The sequence below is a fragment of the Protopterus annectens genome, chromosome 3.part1 (assembly GCF_019279795.1).
Source record: "Protopterus annectens isolate FY-2018-M chromosome 3.part1, PAN1.0, whole genome shotgun sequence".
In the NCBI taxonomy this organism is placed as follows: domain Eukaryota; kingdom Metazoa; phylum Chordata; order Ceratodontiformes; family Protopteridae; genus Protopterus; species Protopterus annectens.
In genome coordinates, this window is record NC_056732.1 from 383,143,807 (window position 1) to 383,170,796 (window position 26,990).

At 41.7% G+C, this 26,990-nt stretch overlaps 1 protein-coding gene across 2 annotated transcripts in view; it reads left to right on the forward strand.

The window, feature by feature from the left end:
• The window catches only part of LOC122798139 (cytochrome c), a 30,632-nt gene extending 24,277 nt beyond the window's left edge, over positions 1 to 6,355 (forward strand). For both annotated transcript variants that reach the window (XM_044066851.1, XM_044066852.1), the window contains exon 3: positions 5,979 to 6,355. In XM_044066851.1, the coding sequence (XP_043922786.1) occupies positions 5,979 to 6,127 (149 nt within the window). In that variant the 3' untranslated portion in view covers positions 6,128 to 6,355. The remainder of the gene's footprint in view (positions 1 to 5,978) is intronic.
• Positions 6,356 to 26,990: the final 20,635 nt, after the last annotated feature.

Consider the following 26,990-nt stretch of genomic DNA (forward strand, 5'->3'; position numbering starts at 1 on the left):
CCTTCGTTTGAAGGTTGTCAGGGCTAGCAACTCTGCACGTAAAAGTTTACTGCCAATCATTAGCGGACTGGAGTTCCGCTGTGGCGACCCCTAACCTGGAAAAGCCGAAAGAGACAACAACCCCCCTCAGTTTTTGTTACTTGTACTATTTATGGCGGTGGGTTTGTCTTTTGAGCATTGCCTAAAAAAGGCACTATGGGGGTGGCAAGAGCCTTGGCCAGTATTCGAAAGCCTAAGGGTGACAAGTGCAAGCCGTCTCTAGTGAAGCAGTGTGGCTTGTCGAGCATGTCATCCCAGGCTGACAGACACTGGATCCCCTTTGAATGACACCAGAAGCATAGCCAATTGTTGAAATTGATAATTTTTTTCTCTGTACCAGGGTATTCTTGGTGAGGGCAGGATGCTACAGGATGCTACTTGGGGGTCATACTGGCCTGGCCTAAGTGATCCATACTCGGGGTCAGGGTCATACCGGCCTGGGCTACATGATCCAGAGAGCTCCATGTAGTCCAGGGAGGTACAGCTCGGGTCATTCACACCAACCTGGACAGTGCAGGTCTTGACTGAGTAATATATACTTCATTTTTCTTGTGCAATTTTCCTATTGTCCTGGGTTATGGTTGAGAAGGGTTTGCCAGCTAGCTTACCTACCCAGTAAGTGTATGACAAACTCCTCAAATCACAAGCCATTTGTGATCCACACATTTGAAGCCAGTGTAAAGAGTAGGAAGATTAGTGGCCTTGGTTTGTGTGGTTTAAAATTATTCATGGGGTTGGTTGCAGCTTTGAAGTTTTTGGGGTTTTTCTTTGACTTGGTAAATGTCCCTGTGTATGGTTTGCTTTAGTGGGGTAAGAGTATACTTTGGGTGCCCTATTTACAGTTGAAGTTTTGTATTTAGTTTTTGTGGTTTGAAGCGTTATGTTTATGAAGGAGTTGTGGAGGTAAGCTTGTAGTGAGGACTTTGGATGGTTGTATGACTAGTTGAAAGTTGGGGTGACTGGTTAGTGGAGAGGCTGTACTTTAGAAGGATGGGGAGGGAAAGTTATAGGTGAGTATTTGACAGGCATGTTGGGTGCAGTTAGTAAGACGTGTGGGTAGGACTACTGGTTAGAGACAGAGTTGGAATGCTTGTGTGGTATTGCAAAATTAGAAGTAATTGTGAATGTCTTGGTAATGGGCATTGGGTTCGGGTTTGGACTGCAGTGGTGAGGGATCTTTTAGGGGTTGGGCTTAAGGCTTGCTGTTGCTAATTAGAAAGGATGAAGGGAGGAGACTAGGTGCATTGGAGTGGGTAGGTATTGGGGGTAGGAGAACTAAAGGGTGAGACTGCTGAGGCTAAGTAGCTCAAAAATGTTTTGAGCACAGTTTCATCTAAATGCTTGTAAGTTGTGGATAATCCAATGTAAACAGTGGAGGGGGTATAGGCTACACAGTTAGCAGTTGTAAACAGGAACAAGCAGTTCTTGGTAATTTTGCTGGTAAAGAAAATGGGAGCGAAAATATATTGTGGTGAATTTAATGCTGGTTGACGTTTTTATCCAGAGCGTTTGTCAGAGAAAGGGGCATGGTGACAACCAAGAGTGGTAATCTGGGGAGCAGGAGAAGCCCAGTGCAAATCAGGAAAATTCCCAGAGAAATTTGTAAGAAAGTGGAGGTAGTGGAGTAAGGTGTCTGCCATGTGGCTTTCAAATTGTGCATTGATATTTGTAAACCTGCACTACTGCAAGTTTCTCATTGGGTTGCTTTTTCCATATTGACTGTACAGTCTTCTGTTTCTCCACAGAATACTTTGATATATAGCTAGGGACTAGTCTTGCATTTGGGACTGTTCAAAATATGTAAGTGCTCATGAATACTTGATAATTTTGATATGAACCTTTGGCTTCTGATTACCTTATGTTCTTGCCCCATGACTCCTCAGATCTCTTCTGTGCGAGCATCCCTTGTTGGCTTAAGGTTCCAGACTATTTTATATTTTAAATTTGCCAATAATCAACCATATGGATTACCTGTCAAGTATCTTGGAATAACCAACTTCAATACTGCATTTACAAAACTGGTCTTTCTACAAGACTAATTGAATCCAATGTGGGCAGCTGCCACTGTACCTTTTCCCTGGTGGCTAACATTATAATGGCTTGGAAACCATGCCCTGAACTTTACAGTACATTTGGTTGAGCATTGGATACTTTGTAGCTATCTTGGTTGTATGTTCAGTGAGGTCCCTTAGTGGTGAAAGTCCATGCAAAAGTCCATGCAAGAATGTTCCTTATGGCTGTGGGGTGTGGATCAAACTCCACCCCACGTCCTTGTGTAGATAACACTTCTGGTGTACTTGCCAATGGATGTTTGACGTTTTTGGAGCTGCTAAGCCTGCCACTAAACTAGAATGTGTCATTACATTATTACTGTAAGTTAGGTTGTTTGCAAAACCTTACATTTGCTACTTTCAATGAACTAGTTGTATATCCTATTTCATCATAGCACATGCAATGTCTTTTTCACTCAGAATGACAAGGAGGTATGGTTCTTCCCTCCTATAGCCTTTCAATACCCTAGTTGCATTTACATTACCATACCCCATATGCATTGGGCTACTTGACTGAATCTTGACACCCTCACGACAGAACATAATCACCAAACTGACACTCCATTATAATAGCAAAGCCCAGTTGTCTGTCTACCCAGTTGCAAAAATTGATATATCTCATCACAGTACTTTTCCCTTAGACACTATAGCACTAAACATCTGCACCCAGAACTGACATTGAACTAATGTCTTGCCCTCAGGCAGTCTCCAAGTGTTAAAGCGTGTGCAAGACAATAAATCTCCATAACTGGAAAGCCTGAGGCACCTGGTGGGAATAGTGCATTTCCTGAATGGTCATGCACATTTGCTTCCTGGTGGCTATGTACTGTTTAATTTCTTCCTGGTTACTTAGGCAGCGGAAATCTCCACCCAAGTTGGAATCCTCAATTTTGTCCATATATTTAGACTGGAGCATTCTTTCCTCTGCAGTCTGGTTTTATAACCCAAAGACATGATCACATTCAAAACAGAATGAAAGTCCACATTCCATCTCGAACGAATGAGCTTTGGCATCCTTGAAAATGACCAGTAATGGTGGTGTAGGGGGCATGGAAGACTGGCCTCTGACTCCCAAACACCAGTGGTGTTGTCAGAAATGCACTGCCCATGTTAAATTCCCTTTGTGCCTTATAATACAAAAGTCAAAGGTCTGTGTGTTGCTGGGTAAATGCAGCTATGATCCAGATTCTGTATTGGCTGTCCATGATTGGTGTACAGGTTTCCCATCAACGGCTGGTTCTTAACAGTATTTACTGGTTGTGGCACTTGTTAGTGGATGTAGAGCATGTAAGCATCTTTCACTGCAGAGATGTTTTTGCGTTGTGTTCTTTTTAGGTTACTCTCCCCATTCACGTTTATTAGGAGCACTGCTTGAATGTGAATAGTCTGCATTTTCCACTGTCTACTTTTGAATTTGCACTTTAAATGAAACAAGTTCCATAAAGTAAAGTTGAGCTTGTGCATTTAGAATTTGATACGTACAGCTGACTTGGGTGGTTTCAGTATTTCATGAAATCTGCTCCATCTGAGGTATTTGCTGTTGCAGTTTGAAAAGGGCAGAATTGGATGTAGTGAGAAATTCATACAAGATTGCTTAGAAACATTGCCAGACAAGTTCTTTGATTGTGGTTTTGTAGTGAATAAATTGTGGCAGACATCCACTAGGCTTGCTGATTTAAAGGGGTGTGTAGAAAGCCGCGAGGATCCACACTTTTTTCCCCACTTGGTATTTGGGATTGTATGTATTCAGTAATACGTCACTAGAAATGAAATGTGCTGTTCTTGTTGAATAAAAAGTTACACTTGCATTAGTTTTAAATTAAGTGGACTTAAAATGTAGTCCTGTTCGAAGTTGAGACGTAGCTGAAGAAAGGGTTGCCAGCTAGATTGAGCTGTGTTTACATCGGAAGTTAGGGATAAGGTTATTGAGTTAGCTGATAAACTGAGGCAGCTTGATCTTCAGCAATACACGTCTTTACAACTGACTGCAGAAGTACAGGAGCACTTAAACTGTAGATTTTAATCTGAATCTGGGATGACTGATTTAAAGTAATTTCATGAATTGGTAAACTTGGAGTAAAATGTTTAAGCTGTCACCCATGTTGGATGTAATTGGTCACTGAGGGTGAATGGGTAATCAAAAAGCAGGAATCCTGACTAGCCATTAAGCTAATTGTGTAAAGCAGATTACATTTCTCTTCTAAGAAAAGGTAGCTTGGTTTTCAGTCTTAGAAGGGTAGTCTAAATATTTGAGTGGTTGTGAAGCTGGTCAGTCAAAGCCAGTAAAATTTAATGCAATTAAAATGTACAAGTTTTAAGACCGGGCCCACTTGACAATACATCTCGTGGGCATAAGTTCTCCACTGGAAAATTTAAAGGGTGTAATTTGGTAGTGATTTACTGTAGATGTCCATAGTAGAAAAATGCAGGATTAATCTGTTTTCTAGTATACCATGCTTTATTGGCTTTCCTGTCCAGCTGTGATTGTTTTCTTTTACTGTCTTAAGTAATTTGTTGTAAAGATGGGTCATTTTGTGGGGGAGATTGAGTAATGGAAGAAGAGCGAACCTTACTGATACTGTTGTGGACCTATACCTTTTGATGTGTATGGTGCCCAACTACTTTGAACTCATGCCCTAATGAGAAGTGGGATGATGCATTTGCTGTTTAGTTGAGAATTGAGTGGCTCACCTAATTTGTTTTAGTCCCATCTGTAATTGAGTCACAAGCTTCTTACCACCGGTCAGTGTGATGTTACACGGGTTTGTAGATGTGTATCATTTAACTGACAGCTGCTGTAGGATTCTAGTGATTTTTTTTTCAAAGTGCAGGTCTTTAATCCCCAAGATCACTTAACACTAAGTAATTGAAGCTATAAAATCTGCAGTAAAATTACCTCATTTGGTTGAGATGTTCAATGCAGTTTAACAGCTTTCTCATTTCACCACTTGCAGTTTTATAGCTTTACTTGAATTGGTTTTGCCTTTGTTGCTACACTGTTCTGGTTTGTGCATCAGTTATGTAGTGTTTTGGTAAGCTTAAACAGTTGTGGAAGAATGTCCCAGTACACGGGCTGCTTTCCAGTCTAGTCAAGTATACTTGTTGGCTTTGGTCTTGGGGAATGGCACTCCAAAACAAATTGCCACAATTTCCAAATCTGCCTCAAGTACTTTCCCAACAAAATACTGCTACTGTACAAATATCTCAGTGTAATAAGCCAAAACTCTCATTTGAAGCTAGAACACTTACTAATGTACAAGTTGAAAGTGCTGCTTGGGTGCCACACTAACCTAACTGGGTACCCATATACTGTGACAACACATACTCCCTGCCCAGAATGCTTAATATTGCAGGCTAGCTTTCAGCTTGCGGCTGCATGCAGGCTAGCTTTCAGCTTGCGGCTGCATGCAGGCTAGCTTTCAGCTTGCGGCTGCATGCAGGCTAGCTTTCAGCTTGCGGCTGCATGCAGGCTAGCTTTCAGCTTGCGGCTGCTATAGGGAGCCAGTATAGAGTTCTAGAATTAAACTATGCACTGTACTGCCATTATGATCCAAAGTAACTTGTGAGGACTCTAAATATTTGTAGTCAACATCGGTGTCGCAGTTGGTGCTGCAGTGGAGTCTGAATTGGCATTCAGGTATATTTAAAAGCTATTGTCCAGAAATGGTTGACACAAGCTCTCCTGTATTTGCCTTATCTTTTGTTCACACTGATCTTCCAGTTTGTATTTTAGTATGTGTTCATGTGGCAATGAATGTAAAGTCTGTTTATTTGGCTTGTGACTCGGTGTTTGGCTGAAAGCTTTTTCCTTGTAAGTTTCCTCTGAAGTCAGGTTTTCTGTTGTAATTGGTTTGCATTCCAATTGATGCAATTTTCTTTTTTATTTAGGTATAACTTGGGGTGAAGACACTTTATTTGAATATTTGGAAAATCCTAAGAAGTACATTCCAGGAACCAAAATGATCTTTGCTGGTATAAAGAAAAAGTCTGAGCGACAAGAACTGATAGCGTACTTAAAAGATGCTACTTCTAAGTAAACAGTCGTATCTGCTGCCTTATTTATTGGTGTTTTACTCTGCCGTGGAGGACAGCTGTATTTTAAACGTATGTCCATCTGTCTGACTTGTCTAAGATTTTTCTAGAAACACTCATTCTGCTGGATGGGATGCAGCAAGAAATGTTTCCTCCATGGTATTGTTAATTTGTAGCTTTGTTCATTGTAATGTCCTGTTAATGTGGATTATATAAAAATTGTCAATTATAAATTGTTGTACTTGTACAGTTAAACGTGAAATTGAATTTGGGTAATAAGTTGCTTTTGCTGAATATTTCATGAAGCTTGGAGGGCTCTGGTATACATCTTTGCTGTCCCAGCAGGTCACTTTACACGTGCAATCATGTACGTGTCAGATGTGTTTGAAATGTCTATATAAAACCATTTAGTTAGCAAATTTTAAGTGGCTCCCTATTGAAATTGTAAGGACTTGGATCATGCCCATAAGTTTACAGTATTTATGGAGATTTCTCACATGGTAATTCATCCTGAGATTGCTGAACTTCTGAGAAAGGGACAAAACTACTGCAGTTTTAGTTGAACATTCATTTTGGCTTAATTTTAGAGTATTCGTTTTTGCTGAGTGGATTCCAGTAGGAAAAGCATTTGTTCACTGGACAATATTTACACTGACCTGTGGTAGACAGGATGCTGGGGAAATGTCTATTTAAGTGCTGTGTGGTTAACATCCACTTTTTTCTATCAAGCTGCACAAGTGGAGACCTGGTATGTTATCTGAAGGACACCTGACAAATACCATTGTAAAGCACTGCACGATTGCTTTTCCCTAATCCAGGTAACACATGAAGTTATAACCCCACAGCCTTGCTTAGCTTTGCTGCTTGCCCAAGTTGACCCTTTGGGCAGTACTAATTCTGACTGCCTCTTGACTACATGTTGAAAATTGAACACTTGAGCCATTGGTGGGAATCCTACAAACCAGCAGGCTGGGGTGGAATTTGAGGACAGTTTGCAAACTGTAGTACTGGCTGCGTTAAGAAATGCAACTTCATAGGTACGTACCGTTTTGCTGCTTGAGCTGCTAATCTTGATTGGTTAGTACAGGAGCGAGAATGGTGTTAACACAAGTATCAATTTTTGTTAGTTCTTGCAGCAAAACACTGTGGAAAAGGAGAAGGTCTCATGTACCAACAAGTACTGTTCTCTGCACTTGCTTCTAAGATTAGTCTAAAAGTTCAGCTTCATGCTTTAGAGGCTTCATGCTTTAGAGGGTTGCTGTTTTTCTGTCATGGTAAGAAAAACTATCACTTTAGTGCCCTGATAAATGCAGGAAGAAAAGTTCTTTGGTGTGCAAATGTAACGAGATGTAGCAACACCCCAGCATAAGCAAGCATGTTTTACAAACCATGCTGTGGGATGGTACTGTAGATATTACGATCTGTACATTACACAACATTAACTGCAGTAGTATACACTCTTGGGTTATGCTGTACTTAAAGATCTTTGTAAATTAGGACCTATATGTATCTGCTTTAGGGCTTTTGTATAGCTAGATTTGCTGTTTGCTATACTCTTTTCAAAGTGAAATGTACAGGTAGTGGGGGCTGTCTTGTTCATTGTGCTCAAAAGCTGCTGTGCTTTACTCATAGTATGCATCCTGTGATGTCTCAGTGGGATGCATGTGTTCAAATTGTTTTGCAGGAGGTTCTGATACATCTGCCAGTTTAATTTCTCCCAAGTCTTTTGAGTTTCTAATACCATGAAGGGAATGAACCGCTTTCCTAAGTCAAAGTATCTGTAAATCCTGGTATTGGCTCTAAGACACAGTAATCAATCACTCGGTGTAGCAGTTGTAATGACCAAAGCTACTTTTGTCTTTTCATGGACTACTATATCTGGTTTTGTCACAACCCATGTTATCTGACTTTCATTGTTCTCTAGTGTTTTTGTGGCTCATGTTGGGTGTGAAGATGGAAGCAGCTGAGAAGGGGGACTGGAAACCAGATTGCTTCGTTCTGTTTTACAGAACCTGCATTTTTCTCCCACATGTTCAATGAACTTTGCAAACCAGCATGTATGTAGTCCATATCCTTATCCATTCCTGCATCAGATCCTGATGGTTCCAGGTGTGTTCTGTACTTGCAACTGTATTTATGCCTTTCACATTTCTTGCCTTCTCAGCTGATCCTTCATATTTTTTGGCTTATTCAGTTGCTACTTGGTTTACTTCTAGTTTGGTTTCCATTTCTGCATCTGCTAAACTAAGTAAGGAAGTCGTCTTAGATTTGTCCATGTTTCCAAACTTTCACTTTTATCAGGTGCAGCTGATGGGTATACAGTCCTATTGGAGATCTATCCATGTTATCGGTTTCAAGGCAGCCCATAACTCCTTCAGAATGAGGAATGTATAATTTTGCCATACACTGAATTTATTTCATTTGACAGGTGTAAGGCACTGTATTTTTTGTCCAACTGATCTAGTGACCTTTGGAGCCGGTCACCCCAAAACTGTATGATAAAACAGGAAGAGCAAATTGGTTTATGGCTTGAGTTTTGTTCTAGATGTCAGGACTATTTTCAGTGTTAATTTTAGTCTTCTAAAACATTCCTTGCTGAGTTTTATTTGCATTTGTACCTGTTTTGTCAAATTCACAAATATTTATTTAACATGTTTACTCGGGAAGTCCAATTTGGAACAAAGCCAGTTTTCAGCAGAAGCCTGGGGAGAAACACTCTAGATGCATGTCTTTAATTTATGTACTTAATTTTTGTTTTATACTAAATTTGTAATTTATGTACTCCCTCCTGTTTAAATTCCTTTATATCACTTTCCTGTCCCAGACTGATACTTGGTACTGCAGCTTTCCTGCTTTACCCGATTTTGCACAAGAACATTTAACTTTCTTGTATCTGAAAGTTTTGACCACTTTGGTTGTGTATACCTCCTCATCTGAACTATACATTTTTAAATCACAAAAATCTTTACACTTTGTGCAGCAAAGTACAACATTGACCTAATCTGTTAAGTAGCTTAATTGGAATAAGGGTAAGACAAAAGAACAGTGGTGGCAGTCACCAAGAATGTCCGCCTTTGGATTTTTATCCCTGGGATGATTTGTCCTTTGTCATGGCTTAACTGCGAAGTTGTTGCCACTGTTTTCATGTTCACTGTAATGTAATTGATCAATGTAGGGTGTCCGTTATCCATGAATGTGGGATGCTGTTAAATGCTACTTTGTAAGCTATCCATGCTACACATAGACTTCACCTTAATTTTCATGTAAATGAAATAAGATCTTATGACTTATGAGTGCGTTTCTTCTTAATGACTGAACTGTCAGAATCAATTCCAGTATGTAGTTTATACGTAATTGGGTAAGTTATTGGCCTATAGTTTTTAGGATGGCTTACAGGTTCACTCTTAAGGAGTATATTTTTCCTGTTAGCCAAGTTGGTACCTGTCTGAGGTATGCATACAACGTTGGCGCTAAGTCCGTGTAACAATGTTAATACTTGTAGCTACATGTGGGCCCAGGGTTTTAAAGTGTTTCTGGCAGTTTTCATCCCATTTCATATCTTGTGTGTTTGAATTTTGTTTTAAGTCTGTCCAATTCAGCATCTGTTCCACAGGGTCTTCATAGATTTCTCTAAAGTGTTTTCTTTTGTGGTGTTTCTATTCCTTTTGCTTTCCTTCCCAATTCTCAAATAGTTTTTAGATCAGTGAACTGCTTATTTTGTGCTATTTCCTGTATATTTATCTGCGTAAGTTTTTTGTGCGATATCTTATTTGCAATAGGGCAGCTAGATCCTGGTCTATTCTAATACTGCACATTGCTTTTATCATGTCCTAAGTATTTTTGATCCATTCCTTTAAATAATCTAGCAATGACACTTGTAATTGCTTTATAGTTTTATCTATTTGCTACTTCCATGGTGGCATTGGATTTCTTCCTTTCCCCAAGTGCTTAGTTTTATCACAAAAATAAAATGTTTTGCTGCACAGTAATGTATCCTATTTCTGTTGTATAACAATGTTATGTTGTCTGGTCTTGTCTTCATTCTTATTGGTTGGGTTCGAACTGATCCTCTGTTCCGATTCAGCCATAGACTACAGCTCAGTCTTCCACTGGCTTTTGGATGTATTCCTTATCTCATCATGCTCTAGTGAAGCTCCCCAGATCTCATTTGCTGCTAAACCGATCCAATGCTTCCATTTTGGCTCTGCCTAAGTTGGAATTTTTTTATCTTTAGCTATTTTGTGCTGTTTAACTTTAAGTAGTCCATTCCATTAGTAGTTAGTTTAGAGAGTTCGCTTTGTGCTTTTCTGGCAGTCATTCATTGGGCCTGTATTTTACTCTATCCTGCATAATTTTATTATTTAGAACCTATTTTTAGTAAGGGCTTTTGTTAATTTTTTCTGTTTCTGTTCACTCATTTAAGTTTGAGGTAGAGTCATTTTCTTTTCATTTCCTTGATCCTAACTGAAACCGGCATGGTTGCTGTTGCCAATTAGAGGGCAACAATCCCTTCCCCTTTATCCCTCCCCTTGTTAAGTGTGTTTTCTGCTTAAAAAGGGGGGTTTCTAGTTTTACATTTTGACACTGTGGTGTATTGTAGCAGTTATCGTTCGTCAGTGGAGATGTCTAAGGAACATAGACTCTAAGCCCTCTGGATTTAAGAATTGTGAAAAATGTACCCAAAAGTTGCCCATTACTGATGGACACACTGTATATTGCCTTGGGGGCCTTGCATTTGCAGGAAGCTTGCAATATTTGTCATTCATTCAGCTCTAGAGTTCTTTTAGAAAGAAAAAAAGATTGTAAGAGGATGGCTGAAATTGTCTTTTGCGGAGGCTTTGGAAGAAGGTCAGGACTCCTCCAAACCTACTAAGTCCTCTGCTTCCGAATCAGTGACATTTGCACTCAGATTGCTGAAATATCTGACATTTTACACTGCTGCAAAGAGATCTCCTAAAGGAGCTAGGAGATGCTCTCCGAGGTAGAGTAGATGCAGGGGTATCAGACAGGGTTTCCTCTCAGCTCTCCACCTTAAACTCTGGTCAGCTCCTCCATGAGGCTCATTTCTTATGCAACGGATGGAGTGAGCAGAGCAGCGGGTTCAGGAATTTCTCTAAGGAGACATTCCTGGATGTGCTTGTGTGACTGAGGAACCTTTTTAAATCTTCCTTTAATGCCCCTTTTGATAGCTTGTCCTTCTGGTCGAAAGTAAAGGACACTAACCAGGTGTGAACAAGGAAAAACTGCTTAAGGAATTAGTTTTTCCATGCCTTATAAACCTTGCCCAGAAAGATGGGAGAAAAGTTGTGGTTCCGTAAATCCGAGTTTTTCAAGACACGTGGTGACTCTTCTCATAGGGCAGAGGGGGAAGTACGAATGGAAGAGTACATCCACACGGCAGAGGGGGGTCTGCAAAATAAGGGCGACGGATTCTTTCAGTGGTAGGCCCTTTCAGCATTCCTGAGGGGAGGCCCGTCCCTCCATCTCTGGAGTCAGTCGGGCTATTATCTTTGTACCTAGAAGCTTGGTTGTGAATAACCAAAGACAAGTGGGTACAAAGTATCCTGTCCAGAGGCTACTCCATACCACTTTCTCTTCCTGTTCCAAGATGTTCCACCCAGTCACTGAGAGCAAGCAACTCTAGAAATTCAAAGGTAGCTGGACAAGTCGTCCAGAGTCCCCCCGCAGACCAAATAGGATCCAAACCTTGCTTGGGATTCTCTATTGGCAAAAAGAACAGGGGACTTGGAGGCCCATTTTGGATCTCTGCAAATTAGTCAGTAAAAAAGGCCAAGTTCCAGATGGTAACACTGCAGTTAATTCTTCCCTTTCTTGGAAAAGACAATTGGATGTGCTCTATAGATGTCCAGGATGTGTACTACCACAGAGATGGACAGGCCATCCAGGAGTCCTCTGTGCTTCCGGCTATGAGCCAGTCATTACCAGTATCGAGCTCTGCCCTTTGGTCTGACTGCATCTCCCAGAGTGTTCAAGTAGCTCACCTGAGACATCTAGGAGTCAGTCTTTCTGTATCTGGACTGGCTCCTAACTGCCACCAGCAAGCATCTAATATTGAAAACAAGACACCGCATTATCCCTCTGTTCTCATCTGGGGATCACAGTAAATTATGAAAAGTCTGCCTTGTTGCCATCGCAATGTACTTCTTTGTAGGAGCAGATTTGGACCCTAAACATGATGGCAAAACTTCCTACAGAAAGTCATAGTTCTAAGATGGCAAGTCTCCAACTTTCTTCCCAAGATGAGAGAACAAGCGAGAACAGTTTTAAAAAGTCTTGGGCACCATGGTGGCAGCTTTAGTTCATTAGCATGCATGCACATGACAGTTCTGCAGTGGCTACTCACTCGGTCATTTCAGGAACTACCCATGTCTCATCAAATTCTGTTGAGTCCTGCAAGAAGGACCTTTGCTGGTGGCTTCACTCCAGTCCATCAGGTCAACCATTCCTCCACAGCCTGTGGCCACAGTGACCACAGACACCTCCCAGAATGGGAGGCATTGTCTGGGAAGGATGGTCCAAGGCACTTACTTGGCAGGATCACGAGACCCATTTGCATATCAGTATCCTAGAGATGACAGCAGTGCTTCTGTTGCAGGCACTTCAGGACTGACTCCTGCTGGAACAATTGCAATGCAGACTGACATGTCAGTTGTCTAGTACATAAACATGGAGGGACCAGGTCTTACCGCCTTTGTCGAAGCCCTGAGAGTATGGCAGTGGGCTATCTCCTCCCAGCGCTTTCTGATAGAAACACACATCCCGGGGAAATCCAACGTGATGGCAGACACTCAGCAGAGCAATTCTCATGCCTCATTAGTGGTCCCCAAAAAAGTAGTAGCAGCAATCTTCTGCAAATGGGGCCAGTTTTGCTGTGCCCTTTGCCACATTCCATGAATGCCAAATGCAGCAGCTATTTTGCCCTGATCCCCCCCCCCCCCAGGGGGAGTCACCAAGGGATGCACTTGTACATGATTGGCCCTAGGGTCTCCTTTATACCTTCCCTCCCTTTTCCTCTGATACCCAGGGTTCTCCAGAAAGCCAGCTTATTGGGAAGTAAGTTGATTCTCATCGCCCCATACTGGCCTCATCTTCAGGAGGAGCTGTGGGTTGGTTCTGGGCACAGTTCCAGACCTTCTGATGTGTACATCCAGAACACTCCACCCTTGCCTTCAAACCCTCAAATTGACAGCTTGGCTGCTCATATTCCAGATATAGCCAGGCTTTCCTAACCTTTCTTCTGGGAAATGTCTTTCTCTGCTCCTTAAGTTCTATTCTTGAATTTCTGGTGAATCTAATGAAGGTGCAGCTACCATTCAAGTGTAGTTAGCAGCAATGTCTAATTTCCATATAAGTGATTTGGCTCAAAATCTGATGTCTCAAGACTATGCAAAGCCGCCTTGAAGGGCACCAACCTGTTAAGACCACTCAAAAAACCCTCTACCGTCATGGGACCTAAACTTTGCGCTCTCCTGTTTGATCCCCCCCCCCCCTTTTGAACCTGCATCATGTGCTCTAAAATTCTTAACATGGAAAACAAGTATGTTGATTGCCATCACTTCTGCTAGAAGGGTTTGAGTGTCAAGCCACCATATATGCTTTTTCACAATGACAAGAGTATCCCTTTGAACAAAAACCCATCCTTCCTACCAAAAGTATGCTCTAAGTGTAGCCTAAATCGGTCCATAGAACTGCCATTTTTCCCCCAGCTATGGCAACAAGGCAGAATATATGCTTCAACTGGATATACACAGTTGTTTCTGCTTTACATGGGGCAAAAGTCTTCAAGAAATTGATTATTTTTCATTTTCGGAAGCAAAGAAATCTTGTCCTAAGGTAACACTTTTCAAAATGTCCCTCTGATAGAATTATGTAAAGGTAATACAAGGTTTTTCCCCGTAAAGTCATGGATCATTCTACAAGAGCCATAGCAACCTCTTCTGCCTTTCATGCTAGGCTGCCACTTGATACTATTTGTGCTGCTGCAACTTGGGCAAGGCCTCCTACCTTTATCACTCTTTGCAAAGTAGATTTGGCCTTCATGGACAAGGCCTCCTTTGGGTCCACTGTCCTGAAGAATATACCAAAGAAATGTACAAAACCAACTATAAAAACCAGATAAGCCAAACCACGGAGCACTCCACAAACTACTGGAACACCAAATTCCACAGTACTTGGATCTTTAAATGTTGAACAAGGCAGCAAACCAAGTAACAAAGTAATTGAGTTTTATTACTATTTGCAAACTTCTTCAGAATAAACTCATACTACCTTCCAATTTATACAAGAAACTTGATTGATTCATTGAACTGACTCATTAAACATTTAAAAACACAGTAGCTTAAAAGTACAAATGTAGAAACTCTTCTTTGCAATGTAAAACAAGATACATAAAATGAATAAAATTCAAATTTAAACAAGTTTATCATGTAGCACAATCCCAATTATTGCTTATTGGTCATAGAAGTGGGAATGGAATAGAAATAGAAAATGCACATAAAATGAAGAACGCCAAAACGTATATATATAAAAAACATACATATATCAAACATGCATATATATAAAAATATAAAAAATGTTATAGACCACTATGCATTAAATTGTAACACTCCATGTTCATATATAAATAAATTATATACAACTGTAAATAACTATATATATATTTATATTTTTTGACCATTAAGTCAGGTGTTCATGGAACATTATGGAAATACCTATCTCTTTAAACTTAACATACTAAGATGGCAACCAATGGAACATGCCTCATTTAAACCCGGGGGATGATAGTATGCCAGCCTAATCTGCCAATGAAGTTCAAGAACCAACAGTTTTAATGCAGAAGAGGACCCCCTCTGATATCATTGGAAACTTGATCGATGGCAATGAATTTAAATTGATGGTTGGGGTACTCTGAGACATGTTTTGCCAATGCGTTTGTAAGCTTACACTTCCTAATGGCATACTGATGCTCATAAATTCGTTCTCTAAACTTACGTTCAGTTTTCCCTACATAATGGGCAGTGCAATTTTGACATTGGGCTAAGTATACTATCATCTTTGAATTACACGTTAATCTGTGCTTAAGTTTAAATTCGCACTTATTAATATTGAACCTATTAGATTCTGTAATAAATTGACAGTAGTTACAATTGTGACATCTGAACATCCCTGGAGTTCTAACTGACAGATGTTTCATCTCGAACCAAGATTTAAGGTTCCTACCTTTTTTATAAGCTACTAAAGGTGTAGGACCTAATTTAGTTGATACTGTCGAGTCTACTGTAAACAACTGCCAGTTTTTCTGAATCATGGACCACAACGTAGCACTATCTACTGCAAACGTAGTGATGAATCTAGGGACGTCCACCATATCTACTCTACTTGGTTTGGCTTATCTGGTCCTGAAGAATATTCTCATGACCTACCCAGGAAATATAGTGCTAGGGATGCTGTTCCAACCAGTAAGAATGAAGGCAAGATGGTACAACATAACACTAAGTTATGTACTTGCCATAACATTCCATGTTCATCTCTCCATTATTACATCCCAGACTTGAGTTTTCACTTTGCAGGTAATCCACCGTTTCAGATGTTATGTTCTGTCTCACCTTCATTCTTTGGGTTCGGAACCGAGAATCTGTTCGGACTCTGCCTCTACTAAAGCTTGAGAGGTTCCACTGGCTTGAAGCAATACCCCTTATCCCATCATGTGTAGGGATTACTGCGATCTCGTTTGCCATTAAACTAGATTGGGTGCTTTCTACTAGCTTGAGGCCAAGTGCAATAATCTCAAATCTTTTGCTAAAAAAATTTTACTGTGGTGAATTTTTGTAGTGTATTAGCTTTCTTTGACCGTTGTGATTTGAACTGTTTATTGGCAGTCACCTTTTTGCTAGGCCATTTGTCTCCCTGTCCAGTTTAACAGTTTCCGTGGGTCTAAAATGTTTTCCTCTCCTCCTTAATCTCCATTTTAAGAGGGCTTCCCTACCTTCCGACCTGTTTTCTGGTGAGGCATCTAAGTTAGAAACTTCTCTGACTACAGGAGATTGTCATTTAAATTAGACACTTCTCTAGGTTCATCCTACTTCCTTGTGGTTGTTGCTGTTAAGTGTTAGCTAGCTTTTCTCCGGTAGAATTTTTTTGGTATTGTTTATACTGTCAATAGCCATGTCTGAAGACGAGGAAACTAAGCCTTCAGAAAATGATAGATGCAGCCAAAAAATGTCCTTGACAGATGGACACACGGTGCTGTCCACCTGCAAGAGTCATGCTCTTTTTGCCACACTTTAGCTCCAGAGTTTTATTGGAGAGGAAAAATAAGCCAATAGTCAGGGGATTATTGAAAGTTCATTCTGAGGCGCTGGAAGGAATGGTTTCTCAACCATCACGATCCCCCGGATCAGACAAGTCTTACAAAAGAGCTTCATTGGCTCCAGCATCTGAGCCATCGATGAAGCAGGCAAAAGGTTCATCCACGGACCCGAAAAAGCTATCTCTTTGGCTCTACTAGCTATTTCTGAATCGACAGTTGGAGCTGGTCTCCAGTTCTGGAAACTGCTTCCTCAGTACTGCATTCTCCTATACTACAGTCAGGTTCTCGACCCTGTCGTCTCGCTCCTCCAAGACCGTGTCGGAGCGGGTGGTCAGGAGGCTGTTGGGAGACATTGCTCCAGGTTCTTTAGTCCTAACTTCCACTCAGACCTCCTCGGTGCCATCTATTGAGGGGTCTACACTCTCCCGTTGGGTCCAGGGAGGAGTCTGGTTGGACAGTTGTCTGATCTGATTCTACCTCGGGGCCTTGGCGCAGGTGAGTTTGGAGCCCACCTCTTTGGCTTGGGGGCAATTTCCTGACTCTTCGGAGCCAGATGCTCCCTTGGAGCGAGGCCGTGGTGCCTTCAAGGTCATGAGTGTGCTGTCGCCCTAGACTGCTCCACTCTGGGATCCAAACACTTTCCTCAAAAGTACTGCAGTCTGCCTATTTACCATCTTCCCCCCCCAGACGTGGAGACCCAAAGTCCCAGGATGCCCCATTGGGCGAAACCATCTCTTCTGAAACCTCCCTCAAGTACCCCTCTGGAGAGGTCCCTCAGAAGAGGAAATGTAAGAGGAAGTACCTAGACTCTCCTGAGGAGTCTCGCTTCAGACTCTGATTTGGGTGACTCTGCCTTTTGATCAGCTCTTAAACTTAGTCGAAAGACGTGTGGCGCTCTGGAATCTGTTCTGAGGAGGCCAAACAAATTTATCACAGCACCGTCTGATAAGGAATTCCTCACCAAAGGTGTCCTGGTAGATGCTATGGTGGTGGTGGCAACCACCAAAAAGGAATTCTGAGTCTTCATCTGTCCATCCGCAGAGTGAAATCTCATAAGATGGACACAAGTGTATGTTCTTGTCAGCAGCCTTTACCCTTAGGTTGCTGAACAATTGGATCCATTTTACTAGGCTTTAGAAGGATTTCCTGAAGGAGTTGGGTGATGCTCTCCAAGGTTCTATAGCTGCGGGGTTTCAGACAAGATGACCTCTCCGATTTTCTACCTTAAATTCTGTGGTAAACTCTTCCATGCTGCTCATCTCTTATGCAGCTGATGGAGAGTTAGGGCAGCAGGTACAGGAATTTCCCTAAGGCATTCCTGGGTGTGCTTATGTGAGTGTGCAGAGCCCTTCAAGTCTTTATCAACGTCCAATTTGATGGCTCGTTCTTTGGGCCAAAAGTGAGACTGACCAGGTGCAAGTAACAGGAAAAGATTTTCTGCCAAGGCAGTCAGTTTTTCCTCCCTAGTAGGTAGGCCTTATCCCAAAGTCCAGAAGGGGGAAAATGTGGATCCTAAGTCCCAGAGAGCTTTTCCGGACACAGGAAGTGATGATTCCTCCAGAGGCAAAGGGGGAAACAGCAATGGAAGACACTGACCGTGCAGCAGAGGGGGGTCCACAAAATCAGGGTGACAAGGATACATTTCTTGGTCGACCCTTCCAGCGCACCTGAAAGGAGACCCATCTGTCCACCTCAGAGGCAGGCAGGGGTTGTTTGTCACTGTACCCAAATGCCTGACAAAACAAATGACAAATGGGTACAAACCATCATATGCAGAGGCTACTGTACCCTTTTCCAATCCCCTTTAGAAAAGAGATCAGTCCCAGATGTTCCACCCAATGAGAGACCAGGCAATCCTAGAAGTTTTAGTCATCCAAGACATCCCCATGGGCCAAATTGGATCCGGAACCAAGTTTTTTTTTAGTCCCAAAAAGATGGGACTGGAGGTCCATTTTTGATCTTGGCAGATTAAAGTCTAAAGAAATCGAAGTTCTCGATGGTGACACTGCAGTTGATACTCCCCTGTCTGTGGAAAGACAGTTGGATGTGCTCGATACATCTCCAGGATGTGTACTACCATATAAAGATGGGCAGGTGATCCCAGAGTAGCTTACGCTTGGCTGGGGGCCAGTTATTACCAATTCCGAGCTCTGCACTTTGTTCTCACTACAGCCCCCCAGAGTAAATGCATATCAGTAGTCATGGCTCACTTGATGTATCTAGGATTCTGGGTATTTCTGTACTTGGACAACTGGCTCCTAACTGCCACCACTGAGCATGCACTTAACAGTGCAACTAGGCATTACGATAAATTTTGAAAAGTCTGCCTTGTTGCCATCCCATATTGTATTTATAGGAGCAGACTTAAACATGAGAAATGGTAGCCAGACTTCTGACAGGATACAAATCCTACGCCAGCAAGTTGGAAACCTACTGACAAGGTATAAGCAAAGATTGTAAATATCTTGGGTACCATGGCCGCAGCAATGACCTGGGTTACCTCATGCATGCTTACACGAGTTCTCCAGTGGTTACTCCTGACCCAGTGGTCCATGCAGCAGCTGCCCACTTCCCACAAGGTTATCATAATGGAATCCTGCAGGAGGATCTATGCTGGTGGCTTCATTCTTCTCTGGTGGTTCTGGGCAGACTCTTCATTCCCCCACAACCAATAGCTACAGTGATCATGGATGCTTACCAGGTGGGGTGGGAAAGACCGTCATAGGAGTTTGGCAGGAATAATACGAGAACACTTGCACATCAATGTCCTAGAGATGAGTGGTGCTGTTGGTGTTGCAGGCATTTCACAATTCCCTTCCACTAGGAAAGATTGCAGTCAAGATGGACAATGTCATGTGTGGTATATAAATAAGGAGGAACCAGATCTTGCCACCTATGTTGGGAGGCTGAGTGTGGCAGTGGACAATCTCTTCCCAATGCTAATAGCAGTGCATATCCTGGGGGAAATCCAACATGATAGCAGAAAACTCCGTAGAGATAATGTCTCACGAGTGGTCCCTGAAACAGGAAATTGCAAAACTGATTTTTTGCAAGGGGGCCAGCCTTGCTGTGACCTTTTTGCCACAGCCATGAATGCCAGAGGCAGCAGCTACTTTGCCCTGATTGGGGGAGTCACCAAGGGATGCACTTGTACATATTGGCCCCCTGGTCTCCTTTGTGCCTTTCCCCATTTCTCTTGATCCCCAAAGTCCTTCAGAAAGCCAACACATTGAGAAGCAAGTTAACTCATTGCTGCATACTGGCCTCATCAAGTTTGGTTCCCCATCTACAGGAGGAACCATGGATTCTGGACCCAGTTCCAGACCTGACTTCTCCATCTGGAACGCTCCATCCCTTGATTAAAATCCCTCAAACTGACAGGTTGGCTCCTCCACTTCCACTCCTAGCCAGGCTTCTGAATATATCCCCTGCTGTCAAAACGTATTCTGATCTCATCCAATAAGTCATTGTCATGATGAACATGGTGGACTAAATAATACAATGGGGTGTTTGCTAGCAGGTAAAGCTTACATGCAATCTTCATTTAATGAACTACATGGTGCATATAAGAAAGTGAGGTGTTTTACAGGATTTATTCATTGAAGGTAATCTCTCTGGATGAATTTAATTTAAGCATAGCACAGCCTCGGATCCTTGTCATTTTTGGGTTACCCAAGATACATAGACGTAGACCAACCACCTATGCGGCCCATAGTTGATGCAGAGGGCTCTATTACCCACCCTAAAATCCAGTTTCTTGGACATCAGATTGAAGGACCTTGTGCACCATGAACTTTTACTATGTAAGGACTTGTGGGACTTTTTGTAAAAGGATTGGTTTGTTAGAAAACTGACTCAAATTCTGTCAGATTTATATATGGTAATACTGCATACAATAGGCATGGGATGATTTTGTTCATCTTTGGGTAAGGGTCTCCCCCCAGCCACTGGTTAACACCTATGATACTTGGAGCTAGTAGTCAAATTCATTCTATTCAATTAACTGTTTTTACAAATTGAAGGTGGTGGTTAGTATGCCAACATAATTATGTTGGAATGGGAAAGGAATACTCCATGGTTTAAGTTTTGTACATTGTGTACACAGTTCTTGGATGATGTCTTTATTTGTTGGAATGGTTTGAGAGAAGAGATCCCCCTATTTTTAGAATATATCAGTGGCGCAACCAGTTTTATTTTTAAGTTCACACATGAGGTTAGCAGTGAACAAATAGCTTATTTGGACATCTTACTGAAAGTTAGTTGAAAGCCTTTGTAGAACAAATTCATAGGAAAGCAATGTATTCAAACAGCTTTCTGCATTTTGATAGTGCACACCCATTTAAACAAAGGGGTAGTAAAGGGCCAGTTGTAAGGTCAGCCTGGATGGTTAGTTTGATCACCTTTTAGATTGTGACCAATCTGAAAGCTATGTTTTGCAGGAGGGGGTTACTTGTTATGGCTCCTTAATGAAGTCATGATTGAGGTGGTCAGCAAGGTTATTTAAACTCTTGTTAGGTCACCACAAGGTGATACCTACCCAGAGCATGCCCTCTATTGATGGCTCAAATCAGTTCCTATTCCATTAACCAGTCTAATGTTGAACAGAATTAAATGTGCTTTTATTACTACTATTCACAGTAACAGTAAGGATGTGTTGGATGTTTTATTCAAGAATTGGGCTATATTGCTTAATAGTAATATTAGAGAATGTGTTTGAACTAAACCAAATGTTAGAGAGAGATGAACCTGAAATGCATTTTTAGAGTCTAACAGAAATGTACATGCAGGGTCTATGAAAAATGTGGTTTCTGTTCTCATTGTAGTTTTGTGATGGAAGGCAGACTAATGTATGAATGGTTTTAAAATACAGGTGAGTAAGATGTACTGTCATACTGAAAGAGTTGTCTATTGTGCAGTGTGTAACTTGTGAATGTTTCTATGTTGGAAAGACAGGAAATTTAAAAACAGAATTTGAGCATTTAAGGGATATCAGACTTGGAAATGGGAAATCCACAAATGCCTTGAGCAAACACTGCACAGAAAAATCAGACGACACTCAAAAGTTTCATTGTGGACACTTGACTGATAAAATTAAAATGATGAAAATTAATTTGGCAGGTCTGCCTAGATGTGGGTCAGTGGCCAGGATTAAACTATTCACTCCCCACTGCTTGCCTGTTAAAACTAAAAGCAAATACTTTCATTTTTATAAACACAGCATTTTATACATTGTGTATTTGTTTATTTTCAGCATTTTTGCACTTTAATGACATTTAAATGATGCTCTTAGTGTCTTCATGAATGATTTCAGGGAGATCCTTTTTAATCGGTGTGATGGGATTGGTTTATTAATGCTCTTGCAGAATATACTTTTCTGGATTTGCTCTTATCTGATGAAGTTGAGAGGGTTCTTTATGAAAGCGCTCATCTTTTTATTTTGGTTTAATAAGTGTTTTTACTGTTCCCAAAGTGTTTTGTGGCCATTTACTAAAGGGATTTACTTGAGTTGTTGAAGTGTCTGGTTCCAGGAGTGCTGACTTTGTTTTCCTACAGTTTAACTTTTGTGCCTTTTTGGTCATACCATAAGATGACAACTAGAAAGCTTTATGCTAGCAAATGGAAATGATTTCCTGTTGGGCTGTCAACAATCACATCGATTCTTTCATGGCCCTTGTAACTTCTATTTTAGACATTTTGGCAGAACTTTTCAATGAGGGTGCAGCAGTGGCTATCATATTGAGTTCAAGCTAGCATATTGGACAAATGGGATTCAAAATTATGTCCCATAGACTGCAAGGCCTTTTTTGTGAAGGCTCCTGGTAAAAGAATCACCAGCTTCTTGGGACCTCAGTTTAGTATTGTCCACGCTAATCCTGCCACCATATGAACTGGTGGTATCTTGCCGTCTGATGTTCCTAATGTGGAAACAGTTAATGTGACCTATAACCTGTACAATTCAATTGAAAAACTAATATGTTAGGGGAAAAAATATAAAAGAATGTACAGTAAGCTGGTTGCATAAGTGTGCACACTCACTAATACTTTGAAGCACCTTTTGATTTAATTACAGCATTCAGCCATCTTGGGTAGGAGTCTTAGCATACACACATCTTGACTTGGCAATATTTGCTCACTCTTCCTTGCAAAAGTGCTCCATATGTCAGATTGCAAGGGCATCTCTTGTGCACAGCCCTGTTCAGGTCACCCCCACAGATTTTCTATTGGATTTAGGTCTGGGTCATTCCAAAACTTTAATTTTCTTCTGGTGAAGCCGGTCTTTTGTTCATTTGGATGTATGCTTGAGGTCATTGTGCCTCTCCAGCTTTCTAACAGATTTGAAGGTTTTGGGCCAAAAATGACTGGTATTTGGAACTGTTCATAATTCCCTCCACCTTGATTAAAGCCCCAGTTCCAGCTTAAGAAAAGCACCCCCAAAGCATAATACTGCCACCACCCTGCTTCACAGTGGGGAATGGTGTTCTTTCGGTGATGTAAAGCATTTTTGCTCCAAATGTGCCTTTTGTATTTGTGGCCAAGATGTTCATCCTTGGTCTCTTCAGACCATAACACATTTTCCTCACATGCTTTTGGGTGACTGTTTTACAAGTTTTCCAGGCCTGGGTGTTTTTTCTGTGTAAGAAAAGGCTTCTGTATTGCAACCCTATCCCATAGGCCAGACATATGGAGAATTTGGGAGACTTGTCACATGTACCCAACCAGTACTTGCCAGAAATTCCTGCAGTTCCTTCAGTGTTGCTGTGTAGGTCTCTTGGCAGCCTCCCTGTCCAGTTTAGATCTTGCCTTTTCTTCAGTTTTGGAGGGACATCCAGTTCTTTGCAATGTCATTGTTGTCCATTATTTTCTCCATGTTGATGACGGTCTTCACTGGTATATCCATTGCTGTGGAAGTTCTTTGTACCCTTCTGACTGATGATGAGATCCCTTTGCTTTTAACTTTATTTGGGGTTAAGCAGTCTTTTAATTGATGGCAGGTGTGTACCCAAGAAGACTTAATTCTGTAATTAAATCAAAAGTTGCTTCAACAAAGTATTAGTTTAAGGGTGTGCCCACTTATGCAACCAGTTGGAAGTTTTGAAATTTATTGTGGTCTCATTTTTTTATCACAAAACTGGGCGTTTTAACAGAGGTGTTGTAAACGTTTTATATCCACTGTATGCCCCCCTAACTTGGTTTTCCATAGAGTTTCCCTGAGAACTAATCCATTATTCCTACTGAAAGTTCCTAACAAAGTTTGCAGATTACTACAAACTAGGAGCCATAATCACAACTAACGATGTGGACATCCTACAAAAAGGCCTCACTGAGACAGATGTCTGGTGTCAAAGCTATGGCATCAAGCTCAGTGTCAAAAAGTGCACTGTCATCCCTTTTGGTAAAAACTGTACCCATGAACTACCACATAGGCAATAGTCTACTTAACAATGAAAGTGTGGTAAGAGACCTTGGGACACAGGTGGACAGCAGTCTCTCCTTTTATAATCACATCGCCACAGTAGTCAGGAAATCCTTCTACATGGCACACCATCACAAAAGGTTTCTCATCCAGGAAAAAAAGGTCATTGTTCCCCTCTACTCATCAGACCCATTATAGAGTACAATGCCCGTTTTGGTATGTACCTCACAAGACATCTACAACAGCTGGAAAGGCCACAGAAACACATCACAAAGAGGAGGACCTGGCTCAAACAGATGCCCTACGCAGATTGTCTCAAACTCCAGCTTTAGTGTGTTGCATATCGCCTGCTCTGAGACTCTCTGCCCAACACACAAAACTGTCAAACCCAGAGCTGTTGGACATGCTCCACTTCAAGAAATCCCAAACCCTCTGAGTTACACGCCCTAGGGACCTAAACCATGTCACCACAATAAACAGAACATGCTGGAGGGATAGATTCCTGTCCCAGAGACTTCCCATTCTCTGGAACAAACTACATCAAGCAAAGCTTGTCATTAGCACTCCAAGAAAAATCTTGATGATTGGAGGGGAGATAATTCACCCCGTGGATCACTTCTGTGGCTCTATTTGACAGAGGCACAGGAAAATAATTTTCTTGGGTGGCAAAACCAGGGTACCGTTTGGCTAGGCTTATATAGGCCCCAAGGCAAATAGCCTAGTAGCTACGATGAGCCAAAGTCTAATCTGAGACTAACTTGAATCAGTCTCTCAATCTACCCGTTTTCTTGCCAAACTATGGCAACAAGGCAGAATATAAATTACACCAATTGGATTGGATGTACACAGGCAATTCTACCGGGACAGGACAAAAGAATTTGGGCAATCTGATGCTGTTCGTATCCTTTTAAAGATAAAAAGGATGCCCCTGTATCTAAAGTCACTATCAAAAGTGGCATACTGATGCCATTACTTATTCATATACTTAAAACAGAACTGCCTGGAAAAATAAAAGCTCATTCAATGAGACATTGCAACCTCCTCTGTTTTTCAGGCTAGGCTACATATAGATTCAATTTGCGCTGCAGCGACGTGGGTAAAACATACCTTTATTGCTCATTACAAAGTAGATCTGGCCTCCTGGAACAGGGCCTCCTTTGGGTCCACTGTTCTGAAAAGTTTGTTCCCTTGAGCCACCCAGGAAAAGGTGTTGGGGACGCTGTCCCAACCAGCAAAGAATGAAGGTGAGATGGGACAAAAACATGAAATTATGTACTCACCATCACGTACCATGTTGTCCATTTCACCTTCATTTTTGCATCCCACTTTCCTTCCCCCAGCCTTTGCTCCTGGAAGAGTGAGAGGTCTTTATTGGATTTGGAACTTGTTTTCCTTAGTCCTAGGTGGCAAACGTTTATGTACTATTATGTCTGACTGTTAATTCTGTTCAGTATTTGCAAACAAGATCTGGGTAATCTCCCTAAGCATGATGGGGTGTTGCCTCAAACCAGTGGAAGCTCTTGAGCTTTAGTATAGACAGAGTCTGAACCAGTTCTCTCTTTTGAACCCAACCAGCAAAGAACGAAGGTGAAATGGACAACAAACATGGAACGTTATGGTGAGTGTGTAACTATTTTCTATTTTTCCATATCTGTTAGCATTTGCTTGTATTTCTCTCCAAATATCTTTTGGAGAAAGCTAAACTGTTGTACACTGTTAAATCGTATGTCCATATTTCTTCACTTGTCTCCTGCTCTGCTTGTTTCGCCTTATTTTTGGGATCATAGGAGTTTAGGCTATTAGCCCTAGGGCCTTTACAGGTGTAGCCATGTTATACCAGTGTTTTCCCTAATTGACCTTGGTTAAATGATCATTATTTGCAGAGCAAGTCCATGATCAGTGCAGACTGCCCCCTGTCCATGAGGGACATGGGTGCCCCCTGGGGTGAATTTACAGTACCCCATCCAGTTGCCTAGGTTGCATTTGAATAGGGTCATTGAAAAGCTCTGATTGATGTAAAACTGGGAGTTTATTCCAGAGTAGCTGCACTTTACTGGGGATCTCTCTTCAGCATGTTCTGTTAATGTGTCTGGTTAGGTTGAGATCCCTGGAGCAAATGACTTGTCCCATTTGATTTGCAGACATGCAGCATTTCTGTTGGGGCAAGGTCATAGACTGCTCTGTAGGCCAGGCACAAGTTGCTTGTCTGCAGTCTGTAAGATGCAGAGAATAGTGACTGGGCTTACGGCCTTTTCACATAGGTCATGTTTTGGAGGCCCTAAACTTTTTGGTGAGAAATCTCTGGTTGCTGCAGGTGTCCGAGTTGCATGTAGAAAGGAGTAATTGTACTCTTAGTGGTCTGATAAGGGTTGAATACAGATGAGTTATAACATCATTAGTCTTGGATGTGATACCCTTATGAGATGTGCAGTGTAGGCTTTACTTACCACTGTGGAAACATGGTAATTGAAGTTTAGATTGCTATCAACCTGTGTTCCCAAATCTTATGCCACTGGGTTTAAGCTTAGGGAGGGTGCTGTCAGTATTTGCAGTGATGATCTTTGCCAAAGGTGGTGATCGCATTTTTTGCATTTAGTTTCTGTGGCTTTGGCACCATCATTTGTCTGTTTGGCCTCTTGTAATAGGTTAATATTGTTTACAAACTGGTGCAATGAGAGTCCCCAATCAGTGAGTTTAGTAAGCCAGAGGCCATCTATTCTTGCCTGGACATCCGAGAAAATCCATACAGTAGAGGGCCCAGCACAGATCCTTGTGTGCTACTGCTGATCTGGTAGAGGTGGAGTCCCAACTTTGACGGTATGCATTCTATTGGTGAGACAGTTGGCTACCCATCTCATGACGTATGGGTTAATCCCCAGCTTGGAGAGCTTTAGTGATACCTGAGTGGGTGGTTTCTCAAAGGCCTTGGCTAAGTCGAGATGGGCGGTTTCTCAAACGCCTTGGCTAAGTCGAGATGGGCGGTTTCTCAAACGCCTTGGCTAAGTCGAGATGGGCGGTTTCTCAAACGCCTTGGCTAAGTCGAGATGGGCGGTTTCTCAAACGCCTTGGCTAAGTTGAGATGGGCGGTTTCTCAAAGGCCTTGGCTAAGTCGGCATGATCTGCC